Source organism: Psittacula echo (genome assembly GCF_963264785.1).
Source record: "Psittacula echo genome assembly, chromosome: 25".
NCBI lineage: Eukaryota > Metazoa > Chordata > Aves > Psittaciformes > Psittacidae > Psittacula > Psittacula echo.
Window position 1 is genome coordinate 2,762,891 of NC_137760.1, and position 17,589 is coordinate 2,780,479.

The 17,589-nt window shown below is 52.3% G+C and overlaps 3 protein-coding genes across 9 annotated transcripts; 2 read left to right on the top strand and 1 right to left on the bottom strand.

Moving 5' to 3' along the window:
- Nucleotides 1–1,491: 1,491 nt before the first annotated feature.
- SLC18A1 (solute carrier family 18 member A1) lies at nucleotides 1,492–8,540 on the top strand (the record flags this gene model as incomplete). The annotated part of the gene is made up of 15 exons (XM_080634496.1): nucleotides 1,492–1,902; nucleotides 2,040–2,520; nucleotides 3,099–3,157; nucleotides 3,413–3,496; nucleotides 3,732–3,824; nucleotides 4,095–4,184; nucleotides 5,141–5,184; nucleotides 5,303–5,363; nucleotides 5,483–5,578; nucleotides 7,302–7,380; nucleotides 7,499–7,550; nucleotides 7,714–7,777; nucleotides 7,875–7,994; nucleotides 8,206–8,339; nucleotides 8,427–8,540. The coding sequence occupies exons 1-15, from the start codon at nucleotides 1,779–1,781 to the stop codon at nucleotides 8,538–8,540; spliced, it is 1,695 nt and encodes a 564-aa protein (XP_080490622.1). The 5' UTR covers nucleotides 1,492–1,778.
- TTI2 (TELO2 interacting protein 2) lies at nucleotides 1,847–17,171 on the bottom strand. 6 transcript variants are annotated; one of them, XR_013958492.1, is made up of 15 exons: nucleotides 16,377–17,171; nucleotides 15,929–16,115; nucleotides 15,716–15,808; nucleotides 15,145–15,329; nucleotides 14,913–15,056; nucleotides 14,216–14,378; nucleotides 13,866–13,947; nucleotides 12,577–12,646; nucleotides 11,542–11,632; nucleotides 11,270–11,443; nucleotides 9,901–10,023; nucleotides 8,159–8,322; nucleotides 6,536–6,604; nucleotides 4,082–4,171; nucleotides 1,847–1,985 (listed from the first exon to the last, which is right to left on the bottom strand). XR_013958492.1 is itself a non-coding variant. In XM_080634346.1 (8 exons), the coding sequence occupies exons 1-7, from the start codon at nucleotides 17,006–17,008 to the stop codon at nucleotides 13,867–13,869; spliced, it is 1,485 nt and encodes a 494-aa protein (XP_080490472.1). In that variant the 5' UTR covers nucleotides 17,009–17,171; the 3' UTR covers nucleotides 11,211–11,632; nucleotide 13,866. The 6 variants fall into 6 exon arrangements, 2 of the variants coding, with proteins under 2 accessions (XP_080490472.1, XP_080490471.1); XR_013958489.1 differs by lacking the exons at nucleotides 11,542–11,632; nucleotides 12,577–12,646 and having other exon boundaries at nucleotides 11,270–11,460; XR_013958490.1 differs by lacking the exon at nucleotides 12,577–12,646 and having other exon boundaries at nucleotides 8,159–8,319; nucleotides 11,270–11,632.
- Nucleotides 10,442–13,662, top strand: MAK16 (MAK16 homolog). 2 transcript variants are annotated; one of them, XM_080634348.1, is made up of 10 exons: nucleotides 10,442–10,486; nucleotides 10,880–10,929; nucleotides 11,233–11,342; nucleotides 11,450–11,514; nucleotides 11,630–11,781; nucleotides 12,069–12,123; nucleotides 12,209–12,283; nucleotides 12,602–12,712; nucleotides 12,926–12,982; nucleotides 13,243–13,662. In XM_080634348.1, the coding sequence occupies exons 1-10, from the start codon at nucleotides 10,472–10,474 to the stop codon at nucleotides 13,429–13,431; spliced, it is 879 nt and encodes a 292-aa protein (XP_080490474.1). In that variant the 5' UTR covers nucleotides 10,442–10,471; the 3' UTR covers nucleotides 13,432–13,662. The 2 variants fall into 2 exon arrangements, with proteins under 2 accessions (XP_080490474.1, XP_080490473.1); XM_080634347.1 differs by having other exon boundaries at nucleotides 10,448–10,486; nucleotides 10,880–11,342.
- Nucleotides 17,172–17,589: the final 418 nt, after the last annotated feature.

Consider the following 17,589-nt stretch of genomic DNA (forward strand, 5'->3'; position numbering starts at 1 on the left):
TCCAGAGGGAGGTGAGATTGCCCCATAACTCCCCCCAAATCAGGGGGCAGATCAGTGCATTCCAGCCTTACAAGTATCTCCATCCACTATGAACACTTATCATCACTCTTAGCATTATGGAAATGCTGATCGACATTGTGGACTCCGCAAAGGCAGCTTCTGAGCACCCCATGAGACCCAGGGACATAGAGACTTCACCAACTCAACCCAGTGAACACACACATATGGCTCATGGTGATGTAAAACCTCCTATACATAGGAGTAGAGGAGCTGGAATGAGGGCAGCTGTACCAAGGACAAGCAGCAAGAGAATGGCCATCAGACACTAGAGAGTAGTCCAGGACCTAGACTGTTATGTATTTCCCAGGACCATATAATAATATCAGCCCAGTGATGAATCCAATCACTGCCCCCCATAAACACCCTCCAGTGGGGCAGAGCAGATTTCCTCCATGGAGAAGAGGGATGAGCAGCCCCAGGGTAGCGTGTTTGGTGTGCTCAGAGCCAGGCAAGAGTTAAGGTGCTCAGGGAGAGATAAGCACTGATGAAAGCCTGGAGATCGGGTGCCTCTGTGCAGATAAATGCTCCTGCCTTTCTCCTCCCAGCCCACCCCATTGCCCTGCTCTGACGCAGAGGGAGCTGCAGAGCTGAATGGAGCTTGTTTGAGGTTCCAATTAAATCTCCATGGAAAAGGGACACTCATATCCTCTTCTGATAGAAGGTAATCATAAACCCTCGGGGAGCTGCAGAGCACATCACCTCCTGCAGCAGCAGCCGGCTCCTCGCACCAACATGGGCTGCAGGGTAAGAGCCTTTTCCACACCAACAGGTTTGTGTTGGGAAGGGAACAGGGGCTTGAGAGGTAAGGGCTCCATTAGCCTATGTGTATTTATTGTCTATGCTTCCTTACTCCTTATTTCTCTCTATTAATTTATATATAGATCTCTTCTCTTGCATTAATTCTACTTGGTATTTACTGGTACTTGGAGGTACAGTGAGAAACAACCCCTGCTTCCCAACTTAGCAACTTGTGCGGCACTCATACGTGATGACAGAGGGTTTGGAGCGTTTGCTCTCCTTAATGAAAACACGATTAATACCATTGCCTGGGATTTCAGGAAACCAGGATTATTGGGAAGAGTGATACTTCAGACTCAGCTCCATTCCTTTGCCACTTAGTCTCTGAAGTGCCTAAGAGCTATATGAGTGTAATAGGCTAATTCTTTGCTCTGTTTAGTGCAAGTTTCTGATTGATATTTGCAGTGTGGCCAAGCAAGCGATCTTCTCTGAGCCCCTCTGAAGCTCTGATCTTAATCATATACATTAGGCTTTTAAGTCCTGTATCTTGCCATGCCATTTCAATTAGGTCAAATCAAAAGACATGTACGGCAAATGAATTTCCTTGGAGACCAAATTTAATCTCCACAGAACAAACACGGAATAGAAGATGTAGAGCTTACCACAGATAAGCTACCGGCTTGATCTGTGCTTTGAGTCTTTGGGAGAAGACTTAAATGATGCCTTGAAGCAGGTACAAGATGTGTCGGGAGAGTGGAAATGGGTTCAAACATACTCCATTTAAATGCAGGCTTGATAAACCCACCATCTGATAGCAAAGCTGGTGGTCCCAGCTCCTCAGAACAGCACCCAGATGCAAGACTTTGGGAGCTGCTTCCTCAAGGGAGAAGCCAACAGCATGGGGAGGTTGTAACCTGGAGCCTTTTCTTCCAAGGTTATTGGAGACCTTCATCCCTAAGGACCGGGATCCAGCCCTGGCCATGTCGCCGGCTGCGGAGCACGTGCCCTGGCGCTGGCTGGCAGCAGCGAGGGCATCCCGGAGGCTGGTGCTGGTGGTGGTGTTCGTGGCGCTGCTGCTGGACAACATGCTGCTGACCGTCGTGGGTACGGCGCTGGTGCTGGTCTCTGCTGGGTGCTGGGAGCATTCAGGACACCGAAGTGTGGCCAGAACCATTCAGTTCTGGGTGCTGAGCCAAGAAATGGAGTCAAATCACTAATTCCTTCCCTGTTTGCTTTTCCAGTACCGATCGCCCCCACCTTCCTCTATGCAACAGAATATGAAGGCGCCAACAGCTCCGCTGCCCCAGCTCAGACTGAAACAGCTCCTCCAGCCCTGAAAGCTCCTCCTTTCTCCTCCATATTCTCCTGTTTTGACAACACCACAGTGACTGTCTTGGTCTCCACCAGTGCTGTGGAGCTGGCGAATGGGACGGAGAGCAGCATCCCATCAGAGCCCACTGCGAGCATCCCATCAGAGCCCACTGCGAGCATCCCAGCAGAGCCCACTGCGAGCATCTCAGCAGAGCCCACTGCGAGCATCCCATCAGAGCCCACTGCGAGCATCTCAGCAGAGCCCACTGCGAGCATCCCACCATCACCCAGCAGCTGCCCTGGTGGTGAGGAGTTCCTCGCCAAGGAAAACAGCCGTGTGGGGCTCCTGTTTGCCTCCAAGGCTCTGGCACAGCTGATGGTGAACCCGGCCGTGGGTCTCCTGACCAACAGGTAGGGCAGAGACCTGGGCTTGTACCTTCAGGCTCAGCCTGCTGATGAAGTCGGCTTTAGCTGAGCTTAAAGGTCTGTGCTGCCCATGTGCAGCCCCTGCAAGCGTGGGATTACAGAACTGGTGGGTAGAATAGCAAGGGGGGTATATGTGCATTCAAACAAGCATGGGTTTTACCTATTCTTAAAGCCTATAAGTTGATATTACAACATAAGCCCCCTCAGATGAAGACAGATGCTATTTAATACCAGTAACCACCATATAAGCAATGATTCCCACCTTGCCATGGATATAATGTTTTCTGCCCGGGGTTTTTCTTTGCCTTTGTCTCCATCAGACACATGTGAGCTGAGCCGGGCTCGTGTCCGTGTGCTCTGGGTGGGTTGGTGAGTTGGCAAAACCAAGCCATGTCTCTGGGTGAGCTTTATGGGTGGACGCTGGATGCTCCCTTGAACAACCCTCATAGGCACATCCACATGTTTAGGAGTTGCTTACCTGCCCACAGAGGCTGGGCAACAAGACCACACCTCGGGCTGGAATGAGGAATCCTCCTTGAGATGCCTCTTTTTTCCCTCTCTAGGATAGGGTACCACATCCCCATGTTCATCGGGTTCGTCACCATGTTCCTCTCTACAGTCAGTGAGTATTGCCCTTCTGTCTCCCCTTCACACCCAGCAGCACAGGAGGAAACGCTGCTCTGTGCCTGCACCACTGTCCTCATGAAGGGGAAAGGAGTGAGAGCAGAGCAACCGGTCCCAGAAATGGGTGGCAAGAAAGGACAAGCATCCCTCTGCCCCTTCAGCACCCAAACCAGTGCAAGCTGAGGCTGCTCTTACAGGGTTTTAATGCTCATTCCACAGCTCTGCCTGACCCATGTCTCCCCTTCCTCTGCAGTGTTTGCCTTCTCAGGCACCTACACCCTGCTGCTCATCGCCCGAGCCCTCCAAGGCATCGGGTCATCGTTCTCATCAGTCGCAGGTACACGTTTTAGCTACCCCTTAGTCTCTGTATTGGCTCCTCTTGTCTGGGTTCAGTTATCTCAGGAATGGTCAGCAGCGCAGACACACCGAGTGCCTTCTTTGGCTTCAAACCCCTCCTCACTGTGCCTGTCTGGAGCAGACAGATCCCCTCCCAAACCCAGGCTGCTTTCAGAGGAGCCCCATCACTGTGGTACCAGCCATGCTCACGTGGCCTCTGCTTCCTCTGCTCCCAGGCATGGGCATGCTGGCCAGCGTGTACACGGACGACTTCGAGAGGGGCAACGCGATGGGCATCGCTCTTGGAGGCTTGGCCTTGGGTGTCCTGAGTAAGGAAACCTTGCTCCCAATGGGATTGACTTCAACAGCATCTCCAGAGCTTTGCTGGCCATCACCTGCATGGCTGTGCCCCTTCCCTGGCCTGTCCTCCTCCCTCCTTTGCTCCATGGGCACATCCCATGGGATCGGACACCTTCCCACCACCTTCCCCTAACACCCACTGGTTAGGAGGCAGAAGCCGAGCACTGCTGGGATGCTGGGATGCAGAGGGTGATGGGGATGGTGGCACTGCTACTGTGGGACAAACCTTTCTCTTGCAGTCGGGGCCCCCTTTGGCAGTGTGATGTATGAATTCGTGGGGAAGTCATCTCCTTTCCTGGTCCTGGCATTCCTCGCCCTGTTGGATGGAGGTGAGAAGCCAAACGGTTAAATCCTACCCCAAAAAAACCGTGAAGAGATTTAAATGTGGATGCTTCAGGGAGAATCTCACAGGCCTTGTGTGAAGGAAGAGGCACATTAATACACAGGTGACAGCAGCAGCACTGGTTATTCTGTCACTGCTAAATCAGATGCTTTCTGCCACCAGAGTAAGAACTAGTCCCTCATTACTTAAAAAACCCCTTGATTGCAATAATGGCTTGAAAAGCACACAGAATCATAGAATGGTTTGGGTTGGAAAGGACCTTAACATCACCCAGTTCCAACCACACTGCCATGGGCAGGGATGCCTCACTTTAGACCATGTCACCCACGGCTCTGTTTGGGAATAGCCCACTTGCCTGCAGCCTCTTTACCATGCCACAAAGGAATCAGGCTTTGCCAGCATAAATGGTGATCCTCAATCTTTCTCCATAGCTGCTGCAGATGCCAGGAGAGACAGCAGAAACATGCATTTTCAGTGGGAAGCATTAAGCTAATTCAATTATAGTCACAGTTATTATCCTTGCCTCGATGTAGTCCAAGATGATATCTTTAATGAAGCATGTAAGAGCTCTTGGAAAATGAAGCGTAGGTGCAATACATGTGAAACTTCCTTTCTAAAGCCTATTCTGTTCCCCACTGAACTCCTGCCATGCTCTAGTTGTGGCTTCCCAGCCTGGCAGAGACCATTGGCATAACTGACTGCTTCATGGGTTGACAAAGCACTTCTGCCATGGCCCATGTTAGGGAGTTCTGCTGCTCCCTCCTATGGGAGCAGGGCTGGGAGCCACCTCTCCCCTTTCAGTGATGCTCCCAAACACAGCCGCTGTATCCCCATGGAGTTCTGTTGATGGAAGGGGTCGGGCTGAAGGAAAAGCAATAGGGAGAAGTGGATTGGAGTGATGCTGCCTCCAGAAACATGCTAACATCCATGTTTGCTTCCCAGCTCTGCAGCTCTTCACACTGCAGCCCTCCAAGATCTCCCCTGAGGTGAGTCCATAGGTGAGCTGGTGATGTGAATGGAGGGGAGCATGCACCCATGAATTCCATGTATTCCCCATGGATACACATGCAGCTCTGAGCTTAACCCCCCTTTGCCATCCTGCAGAGCACCAAAGGCACACCAGTGCTCACCCTGCTGCGAGATCCCTACATCCTGGTTGCTGCAGGTAAAGCCGGGTATCAGCACACATCGTGCCCCTCGTGACTAAAGGAATTCCTTCGTGCTGCTTGAAACAGCAGCAAAAAGTGGCTAAAATAGAGCATTTCTCCCTTTTCTCCCCATCAGGAGCCCTCTGCTTTTCCAACATGGGGGTGGCCATGCTGGAGCCCACCTTGCCCATCTGGATGATGCAGACCATGTGCTCCCCAAAGTGGCAGCTAGGTAGGTGCTGTGCTTTGCAGCCTCCATCCTGTTTAGTATCATTTAGCTAGAACCGGTCCTGCTTTGGCACTGCGAGGTGGATTGAATAATCTCTTCTATCATCCTATAAGAGAAGAAAACGTATGCCCTCACCCTCATGGAATGAGTGATCCCAGGCTGCGTGATGCTCCAATTGCAGCTGGAAATCTCCTTAGTGGTAGCTCTACAATGTGCTTGTCTGGAAAAATGGTATGGAATCAGACTCCCTACAAGAGCAGTAATGGTGGAAGAAAGGCTGTTCCATGCATGGGAAGCCTGTCGAATCCTGTCTTCTGCAGGGCAGATAATGGTATCGTGCTGGGCTGAAATCATGGCAGGCAGATGGGTTTTGCAGAGGCAGCTCAGAGTAAAACAAGGCCATTTAGAGAGTGGCAGGCAGGACAGGCTGGTGCGTGCTAATTACCAGCTGCCTAGAAAATGGGATACAGAGATAACGTTGTGTTTGTTATAGAAATAAGAACTAATTGTTATCAAACCCAATTGGCTGAGGAATGACACAGGGGGTGCCTCAGGCTGCACTCAGAGCCTAAATTGAATTGCAACCTGGGAGCAGGAGGGCTGAGAGAGCTTCTAATCGAGTTATCCTCTAGGCAGGCAGGAGCATCCATCCTGATAAGAGCCTGTGATGCTTCTTAAGAACCAGTGATTGAGCAGGGATGGAGGAGGGCAGAGCAGGATCCCAGAGATGCTGAGGGTGGGGAGAAGGGACAGCAGAGCTGCCTGGTAACCACAGATGTCACAGGCTGAGAGGGCTGCCCCTGTCACCACTGAGCCCAAGGGGAAGCTTTGAGGTGACTTAGCAGTACCCAGAGGTCAGTACACAGCAAAGAAAACCCCATATACATTCACTAGAGTTTGAGGTAGCTGAGATTTGAGAGCACTTTGGATTGAGACACAGCCCAACTGCACTTCACCCACCTCATGGGCCATCATGAACTCAAGGGGCTTCTTTATTTGGATGCTTCAATTCAATGCACTCCTGTAATACTGGAAAAAAACAACCAGAAGAGCTTGGAGTAAATCTGCAGGATTAACTGTGTGCTGTAGCTGCTAAAGAGAGGCAAGAAGATGAGACATAAATCATGTGTTTCAATGAGGAAGTTGTCTTAGGGAAATGGAGCTGATCAGGTTTATTTATAGTCGCAGGGAGAGTATATTAAAACCAAACAAGTGGTAAATCAGCAAACAGTGCAAATATTGAGCTTTGACTGCATCATGATGCCCCAGCTTTTTACTTAAGCACTTATTTAATTCCTCTTTCCTTAGTAAATGAAAAGCAGAAAGCAAGAGGAAACAGGGAAGAAGAAGAAACTACGACAGGAGAGGATGAGCTTATTAAAGCAGTGGGGATGAAAGAGTTCTGCCCTTAGCTCCTGTTTGTGGGTGAAGCACTGCACCTCTGCGTGCCTCAGTTTCCCCCCACACCATCAAAAGCAAGTGCATTCTTTACGCCTCTTTCTTCATAGAGGGACCCCCACCCTTCTACAGGGCACAGAGTGATGGGACAGGGAGCAATGGCAGTGGAGGACATAGGAAAGCACCACTGCAGGGACTGGCTCCCATAGGGATTGCCTTGCCTGGCCCATGACCTTCCCCAAACGAGAGAGGCAGTTAATGAAGGGTTTTGCACATCCCCTGTGTTCACCTGGGGATAACACTCTGCATTATCCTTTGTCTCTCTCAGGGATGGCATTCCTCCCTGCCAGTATCTCCTACCTCATCGGCACCAACCTCTTTGGGATCCTGGCTAACAAAATAGGCCGGTAAGTGGAACGTCAGAGATTTCAGCTGAGCCCAAGCCTGTGCTTTCAGCATGAATCATGCTCGTAGAGCTGTGCACACTGAGAACACCTCCTTCTCCTAACTGAGACCTCATTGCAGGTGGCTGTGCTCCCTGATCGGCATGGCTGTGGTGGGAATCAGTCTCCTTTGTGTAAGTAAGATGATTTTGGGACCCTTCTGCAAGAAGAATCAGCAGGGGCAGCGTGGGCAATGGTGCTGACATAGGGTTACACATCTGGCAGATGCTCAGTGCTTGCACTGTGTTACACCTCACACAGCTCTCCTCCCTTCATCCTTCCTCTCTCTTCTCAAAGGTACCTCTGGCCAAGACAATTTATGGGCTGATTGCCCCAAACAGCGGGCTTGGCTTTGCCATAGGTAAGCTGCTGTGGTCAGGCTGCGTGACATGGCTCAAACACAGCTCTCACCCCTCAGAGGGGGTGAGGGCTGACCAGGTCCTTCTTGCTTTGGGCAGGCATGGTGGACTCCTCAATGATGCCCATCATGGGCTACCTCGTGGACCTTCGCCACACCTCCATCTACGGCAACGTCTATGCCATAGCTGATGTCGCCTTCTGCATGGGCTTTGCGATTGGTATGGAGGAACTCTTACTCACAGGATGAGTTGCTTACTCAGTGTGTATCTCGCTCGGTTGATCGCTCCCTTTCCTCCACCCAGCATTCACTGCAAGCAACCAGCACAGAATCCACAACCCAGTCACCGTAGACCCACAGAAGCCCTCTGAAGTGGAAAAGCACCTTTTGCTCTCTGTCATCCTAAGTCCTTTTTGGTTATGAACTTGCAGGCCCATCCACAGGCGGTGAGATCGCACGCACTATCGGCTTCCCTTGGCTGATGGTCATCATTGGTGTCATCAACATTGCCTACGCTCCTCTGTGCTGGTACCTGCGCAACCCCCCTGCTAAAGAGGAGAAGATTGTGAGTTTAAGTACATTTAATTCTTGTTAACTACTCGGATTAATCTCCGGTGTTACTAAACCATGATTTCTCTTCTCCTTTACCCAGGCAATCTTAACCCAGGAGTGCCCCATGCAAACCAAAAGCTACATGGCCCAGAAAACCCTGCGTGATTTCCCTCTCACAGACGACAGCGATGTGGAGGCAGAACATGCAGAATAGCACATGCGAGGATGTGGGCCCTGTTTTGAAGCTAATATTGCGGTTATAGAACATGGATGTATCAGCACCCAGGAATAACCCAGTCTCCCCCAAAGGCTTGTGGACACAGGCTGTGTCACTGACCTGTTCTCTTAACCAAGCAACCCAGAGCAGGAAGCAGAGATTTGGGATCTGGAGGCTCTATTCGATTAGTTCAGCTACTCAGTTGCTCTGTGACTTGTAGGCAAGTTGACCCAAACTCAACACATCTCATCTGTACAACAAAAGTTATGAAGCTGAGGAGAATCCTATCACCCTGTCTCCAGAGTAATGTTGTCTCAGGCACAGCATGTCAATAGTATTGACATCTCTTGATGAGTCCAGTGATATTTGTTAATGCCTTTAAATAGTATCCCAGATTGGTTTGTGTTGGAAGGGACCTTAAAGCTCATCCAGCTCCAACCCCTGCCATGGGCAGGGACCCCTTCCACTAGAGCAGCTTGCTCCAAGCCCCTGTGTCCAACCTGGCCTTGAACACTGCCAGGGATGGGGCAGCCACAGCTTCTCTGGGCACCCTGTGCCAGCGCCTCAGCACCCTCACAGGGAAGAGCTTCTGCCTAAGAGCTCATCTCAGTCTCCCCTCGGGCAGGTTAAAGCCATTCCCCTTGTCCCGTCCCTACAGGCCCTTGTCCAAAGCCCCTCAATAAAGATGTCACTGTGCTGCTAATGTGCTCCTTGCTCCTTTGAAGACAGTTAAACAAATGCTCACTGCTATCTCGCTGTAGCTTCATGTGTTGTGCTACTGATGTGTAACTTACAGCTGCTTGTGTGTCCTTTCCAACATGCATCCAATTAATTATGTGAAGTAATCCAGGTAGAAATAAGGCTGGAAAGAGTTTTAGCCTCTTGGACACATATTCTGCCAACAAAGCTGGTTGAATCACTTGCGACTATAAGCGACTAATAGAGGGGTTTTAAAATCCCTGCCTCTCAGCTGACACAGGGCAATGGGCTGTGCTTGCGATCCCACCCATGGAAAGGAGAAGTACAATAGGTTTAATTACCCTGCTGCAATTTCCTGGTCACCGGTTTAGAAATGGAGCACTGCACTGTTAACAATGGAGTTTAATGGTCTGTAGAAGTACGCTACAGTAAGTTAATTCTGTGAGTATCTGACACATTCCCATGATCTTCTCTTTTCCAGCAACACCTCAACCTCACAACTGATCTTCTCCCAGTTCCTATAAGCTCATTTCAATCTGGAATGAGCACTCGTGTCATGCACAGCCACTCCACTAGCCAGAACGAACAGCAGCACAATGCAGATGCATTTGCCAGCAGGGAAACAGGAGGGTAATAGCAATCCATCAACATTTGGTACCTTATGACTCATTATCAAAGGGCACAAAAGGCTGTTGTCACTGTGTAGCGTCCCACATCCATGCTGGGTTGCTCTGGAACCCCTCCAGCTGCCAGCACCGGGATAACATCGGATCCTTAAGCCCTGCATGGGATGAGAGGCGCAGTTTTCTGTTCCATCCCCCACCTCTACGGCGAATGAATTCATTGAATTAATGAATCATAAATCAACTGCACCGCAATTAATTAATTAATCCAAACGACACTAATGTTTCTCTGCTCCGAGTGAAACGTTTTGCCCCAAACAGCCCAACTTTTCTACCCACCCTGCTGAAAACCCCTCATTTCAATGGGGAGTGCAGCAGGAGCGAGAAGAACAGGCACAAAGCGCAGGATCAGGCCCCTATCGCGACCGGTCACGACAGCATCCCACATCCGTGTACCACGGATACACCCCCCCCCCCCCCCCCGCGTCCGCGACGTCATCACACCCCTCCCCTTAGGCCCCGCCCCTTCCCCTCGTTCTCGCGAGATTTCATCTGGCCCCGCCCCTTCCGACTATGGCGGCGCGGTAGCCCGGCAGCACCAGCACCATGCACTCAGACGACGTGAGTCCGCCGGTTGATTCGGTCCGGTCCGCACCCCGCCAGCCAGCCGCGCCGCAGCCAATCAGCGCCCGCCCCGCCGCTGAGTCGGTTGCGTCCGGCTGGGGCGTACGTCCCCTACCCCGCCGCAGCACCACGTGGCGGGGAGGCTCCCCCCCGGTCCCCAACCGGGGCGTGTTATGGGGAGCAGTTACCTGGGGGGGCTGTAAATGGGAAGGGGGCAGCACACGTCAGCCCTCCCCGCGGTTCTTGTTCCTCAATGGGGTGCAGAGACCCCAACCCCTGTGGGTGCCCCCCCCCCTTAGAGTCTCACGGGGGTGCTGCAGGAGCCAGGGATGTATAAAGGGCCCTGGGTCAGTGATGTCGGGGTGTGACACCCGCTGTTTGTCCTCTTAGGTTGTTTGGGACACGCTGGGAAACAGGCAGTTCTGCTCCTACAAGATCACGTGAGTTTTTTGGGGGGACAGGGTAGGTTGAGCCGAGGGGTTCTCATCATGGGGTGCTTCCGGGGGAGAGGAGCAGGAGGGACAAAGTTGGGTGCCTCTCTGGCATAGAATCACAGAATGGTTTGGGTTGGAAAGGACCTTAAGGTCATCCAGTTCCAACCCCCTGCCATGGGAGGGGACCATATCACCCAAGTCTCTGTCTTTGACACTGGCAGGGATGGAGCATCTACCACTGTTCCCAAAGGTAAGGGTGTTGGGATGCTCCCAACCCTTCCCCTTCATTCTCCCCTCTCATCTTTGCAGGACAAAAACGCAGAACTTCTGCCGCAATGAGTACAACCTGACGGGGCTGTGCAACCGCTCCTCCTGCCCGCTGGCCAACAGCCAGTATGCCACCATCAGAGAGGAGAAAGGTGAGGAGGGCAATACTGTCTGCCCCAGGGCACCCCGGTCCCCAGCACGCTTCCCCTGTCTGGGCTGCATTGTGTCTCTGCCAGCATCACCTTGCTCTCTTCTTCAGGTCGGTGTTACCTGTACATGAAGACAATAGAGCGAGCGGCTTTTCCTCGTCGCCTATGGGAGAGGGTGAGTTAAAGGGAGCGGATTGTGTACCAAGAGGCAGCTGAAGGCAGGGAGCGATGGGCCAGATGCATCCCCACATCGTTGCCATAGTCCAACTCTTTCCCTTTCCCCACGCCAGGTCCTGCTCAACAAGAACTATGAGAAAGCACTGGAGGAGATCGATGAGAACCTCATCTATTGGCCACGGTTCATCCGACACAAGTGCAAGCAACGCTTCACCAAGATCACCCAGTACCTCATCCGCATCAGGAAGCTGACACTCAAGCGACAGTAAGTGACAGGACTAAGAGTGATCATGGTGTGATTTATCAAGCTGTTGCCTGTCCCCCAAGCCCCTGTCTCTCCCTGCTGCACTTGGCTGTTCTGAGGCTTTGCCAAGCTCATACGGGGACCTGGCCAAAGTGCATTTAACTGCAGCATAGTCCAAGTCCACTTAACCTAGCTGCAGCCACACTTCTAATGATGTAAATGCTGGTTCTTGGCCTTAATGAGCATTTACTCATCTGCTACAAAAGAAGTGGACAGATGCACTAACTAGTACTTGATGTTCCTTGTAGGAGGAAGCTTGTTCCTCTGCGCAGGAAGATTGAAAGGCGGGAGAAGAGAAGAGAGGTAAAGCCACTTTTGCATCATCTCCTGTCTACCGCTTTTGTTCCACACATCAGAGAACTGACACAGCTCCTCTCTGCTCCATTAGGAGAAAGCCCTGGTTGCTGCTCAGCTGGATAATGCCATTGAGAAGGAATTACTGGAAAGGCTGAAGCAGGATACGGTAAGGATCAGCAGCTCCGACTGCCCGCATGCCTGCAGGGAGGGACACAGTCCTTGGTGTGGAAGGGAAGCACCATCCATATGGGATGGGTAGCAGATGACAGCATGCTGCCCTGCTTGAGTGGCTTTGTAACAGGAGGACTTGCTTCCCCCCAAAACACAGCCATCCATCTTCTGTACAGGAGCACGTCCTTCAGAATTAGGGAAGGGGCTGAACCCCACGCTCACCAGAGTTTAACACAGGCCCTTTAGATGACCCGCCCCCCCCATGGCTGAGTTCTTCCTGTGACTTACAGAAAATCCACGTATTCCTTTTCAGTATGGAGACATTTACAACTTCCCCATCCACGCCTTTGACAAAGCTCTGCAGCAGCAAGATGCAGAAAGTGAGAGCGAGTCCGATGCGGAGAAGGAAGAAGAAGATGACGAGGTAACGCTCTGAGCCACAGCACCACAGCTAATCCTTCCCTGAGCTGGTGCAGCACCACCAGCTCACCAGCATGCGGGGCACTGGAGTGTGAATGATGGGGTTGAGAGGATGGTGTGTGTACAAGTGGTGGCCTTGATGGCTGTTCTGTTGCTAGTCACAACACTGCACTGTGCCGAGCATGGAGGCATTAGCTTCTGACTTTGTTTCTTGCAGGACATGGATAAAAGAGAGTTTGTGGAAGGAGATGACAGTGACCTCAGCGACTTTGAGGTAAGTGAAGCACCAGCTATAAAGTGTCAGGGCTAAGCTGTTTGAAATGAACCTCCTCCCTCTTGGTGTCTCTGGTGATGGGATAATCAGATTTGTGGAACATAATGATACAGTCAGACTGTGCTGGATCCACTACACCCCAGCTCCTCTGGCGAGACAGCTGGGAGCCAGGATTAGAAAATGGAATTGGATACGTAATTGTGCAGAAAGGAGGTTTAGTTACACAGCATGCTTTGATGTCACTCATCTTTCTTTCTCAGGACATGGATAAGTTAGAGACAAGTAGTGAAGAGGAGCAGGAAGTGGAGCAAGAAGTAGAGAAGAAAGCCTCTCACTCCAAATCTAAAGGGAAAACTCCTCTGAAAGGACCAGCAAGAAGAAAACGTCCCTACATTGAAATAGAGTATGAAAAAGAAACAGAGCCAGGCAGCAAAACAAAAGCAGCCTGACTCCTTCAGCCTGCACTTTGTACTGAATGACAGGACTCTCCATCTGCCACCGGAACTCCTTCCAGCTTTTGCCACTTTGCAGGACCCTTGATAATTACTCCTTTTCCCATACTCCAGACTAATACTTTTCTTTAAGAAAGGAAGGGTTTTGGACCCAACCCCAGGCAGTTGCAGCAAGTTTATGCTTACATGAAGCAGTTTTAAGAAAGACTTCACCTTCTCTACGACCAGACAAGGCTCAGCTCGAACTGAGCGCTCCAGGAAGGAACCTGGGCTGGGGGCACTGCCGCCTTGTTCTGAAGCTGTAGGTAGGTGAGCGCACAAATGTACCTTCTTTGGGAGAGGTATGGGGCTGATGGGTGGGACGAGCAAGACAGCAACTTGAAATAAATAAAGAGTTTACTGTCCAAAAAGGGGGTGAGCATCGATCACACCTCATGTGTTCTCTCGCACTTTTCTGATGCATTCCCGCACGCGGTTCTCCTCACAGCTGCTGTACACACCTTCCAGCAGGACCTGAAACAAGAGCAGCATCAGTTCCTAGTGCCTTGGCACACTCAGGTTTATGGTGTTATCAACCCTGTCCCAGCTATCTGTTGGAAGTGAGTTACACAAAGCATATATAGATCAATTCACGTATCAATCAAGTCAAGCGCTAATGTTGTGGTGGGTGGAAATTGATGCTTTCAATACACTGTTGGGCTGAGGAAAGAGGTGGGGGCTCTTGCATGGTGCTGCCCTTGCAAGGAATCAGAGATGAAGCAGTCTTGGGTCCCCAGCTCACCTTCACTTGCCCTTCGGAGCAGCGATCCAGCAGGATGAGGCACTCAGTGGCCCCTTGGAACAAGGCAGCTTTTACTGGCTCTGGTGTTGACCCCTGGTCAGTGTGCACATCCCAGAGCATCTTCAGCAGGGCTTTCAGGAGCACAGCGAGTCTGCATGGCATTCTGCAAAGGGAAGCACCAGTTCCACCTTATTCCAAATCCTCTTTGCAAGCCAGGGGAAAGCATAGCCTTGCTTGGCAGTTCCTGGACACTTAAGGCAGGAACTGCAAGCTGCCTTTATGTGTGGAGAAGGAATTGCAGGACAACTGCTTCAGGCAGTGAGGCTGAAGAAGCTGCCTCGCTCAATGTGCCCACCAGAGGGAGGACAGACACAGGCCCTGAACACAGAGGTAGCCCTTGGATGGAGTATCAAGAATGCCTGTCATGGGGCAGCCCAGTTCACAGCCCAGGCCTTACTCTGCCTTTCTGCCATACACAGACGTAGTTTTCAGCCAAGTTGATGCTTTTAGAATAGGCAGATCAAAAAGAGGACCCAGCTTAATTTTTCAGCGAGATAATGCCAGTGATTTCTCCCTGTGACAGATTCTCCCTTCAGATTTCAGGGCCTTTTCCTCAAGCAACAGAAACTTTGGCTCTGAAAGGGTGACAGCATGCAGGATGTATCCTCTGTAGCATCTTTCATGCCTCGACAGATACCTGGGCCAAGCGTGCTCTATGGTGCACTGCAGTGTCTCCAGTATTCCCAGTCGGGCTTCTTCCTCAGGGCCATCAGAGACTTCCAGATACCCCAGGATAACTCGCTCCAGCCTCTTCAGGTGCCGCGCTATCAGGATGCCAAGGCTGCCAACATGAATAAACACACACTGAGAAGGGACATGAATACCAAGGGCAAAGCAGGTCCCTGCAGGGCTGTGGGGGCTGCTCTCACCTCTGCACAAAGGCAGGCAGGGCCCTGGCGTAGACCCGCCGCAACGCGAGGCGATGCTCTGCCTCCATGTGGGTCAGAACCAGCTGCAGCACCTCATCGCAGTGAGTGGTTGGTCTGACCTGCTTCTGCTGTCGCTGGGCTCTCTCCAGGACTGGCAGCAAGTCCAGCAGGCACAGCAGCACTGCCTAATCCAGTAACAGACAGTAAATGCGGGCAATCCTGCTGATGTCCCCTCCAAAACACCAGGAAGCCCCAGCCCCACTGACGACCCACAGCTCTTGCAGTTCACCTAACAAGACACAGCTACTTTTACTGCCCATTTCCAGCCTTATTCAGCAAGGCTGCCACTTGGAAGTGGACAGGAGGCAAGAGGTCTTCCCTCTACTTTGGTATTTCCCTGAGAGCTACTGAGTTACTTTGTCTCTTGGCCACAGGTATCAGCTATTAACAGCCTGACTGGACTGTCTGCAAGCAAACAGGTTCTGCCTCCTCATGCCTTAAGCTGGCTGATCCTCATGGGACTGATACACAGTACTACAAGGCAGATTACAACGAAGTTCTGCTGCCCTACCTGGATGAGAGGGGCCTCTCGTGAATAGAGGTGGTTGTAAAGGGCATGGTACACAACCTCAGCCCTGTTGAACTGGCACAGATCAGCACCTGGCTGCAACAACAGAGAACAAAAGGTTATTCCTGTGCATCACATTCAGCACCCAGCTAGCGCAGTAAAAGAGCCTTCCCAAAGCCTTGCACATGCTGTGCCTTAGGAACACTGCCCCCTTACCACGTTCAGAATGATGTGATGCAGGCAGCGCACACCCAGGAGTTTATTGTCCTCCCGGTAGTCGTCTGAGATGAGCAGTGCTGGTGGGAGGACCCGCTCCAGGTAACGGCTGAGCCAGGGCCGGGTGACATGAGGCAGTGTCCAGGAGAACACGTACTTCATGGCGGGGTTCCGCTTCCAAGTGTCTCTGGGAATACAAACTTCAGCTCAGCAAATGCTGGGGTTAATGAATACTCATTACTTACACATTTAGGCCTTCTGGCTGACAGTAAGCTCTGATTCCCCCCCCCCTTCAGTCACTAGGTGTTTGTAAAGCTGTAGCCCCATATTCTTCATCCAGTGTCTTTTAATACCTCAGCCACACAGATTCCCAACAGGTTCCAGTATTTCCTACAGAGACCAGCCAAACACACCATCCTCCCATCACAGCCCTCCCCTTCCTACTCACTTGGTTAACTCCTGTTTCAAGAGCCCCATCACTGCTGCAAATCTTCCTTCCTCATCCTCGCTCTTCCCCCGAAGGAATTCAGCCACAGACCCGCACCCTGCGGCCTGAACCAGCGACTCCAGCAGCTCCCGCGCCACCGACCGAGACCTCCCGTTTGTCCAGGGCCTCTCCACGATATGTGTTGCAGCGAAGATGTAGATAGGTCCCATCACACGGCACAGCATCGGGCCCACCACGGGGACACCCAGAGATTCCTGCGTCTTGGCAGCTTCCAGCTTCACAAAGAGGTGTAGGAACACTGCCCCGACATCTGCTGCTCTCTCAGCTGCAGCCGCGCACACACCGTCCTTACAGGGCAGATCCGCGGCCTCTTGCTCCTGCTCCGGGGGCGCTCCGTACCGGCTCAGCGCCAGCACCAACCCGCTCAGCGTGGCGGGGCGCAGGCCCCCGAACAGCCACCGGCAGTCCGCAGCCTCGATAAGCGCACACAGGTCTCGGACCGCGCCGGCTTTAGGGGCACGGCCGGAGAGGAGCTGCCCGAGCTGGAGCAGGACCTGCTCGGCCGGGGGGACAGCGGGGGGCGGCTGCGGCCCGTCCCGCCTCAGGGCTTGCACTAGGCCGCTGAGCTCCATAGCCTGACCCGCACCCCAAGGCCGCTTCCCGCACCTCAGGGTGAGCTTTTCAAGGCCCCTTTAAGCACCGTTCCCCCGCACCGGCAGCGAGCAGCGGCCCTCAGCACGGAGACCCCCGGAGCCACCGCGGAGCGTGTGCGGAGAGCCGGCTGCAGGCACTGTCGCAAACACCCACCCTTTGCCGTAAAGGTGGTGCGGGTGGAGGCGTGGCGATGTGTGCATAAATTAGCATGGATAATTAATCACAGCTAAGCGGCAAAAGTGCGGAGGCGCAGCCAGGATAAAGGGTGAAAGGAGGATATGAGGGTGGAAATGGTGGGTGAGAAGGGGGCCGCATCTATAAATGCGGGAAAACACGTTCGGGACTCTTCTCTCGCCCTCACCTAGGGGCGAGAGGCTCGGCGGTGGGGCTGAGCGCGGGAAGCGCGCTCTCGATCCTTCCGGTTCATAGCAAATGATGAATGGGAGTGGCACGCTGCTGCGTGATGTGTGCGCCCTGACGTTACGACGTAGCACAGTTCCCTTCTGAGCTCCCGGTGGGGTCAGCGACGTCACTGATGGCGTCATCACACGTTTGAGTG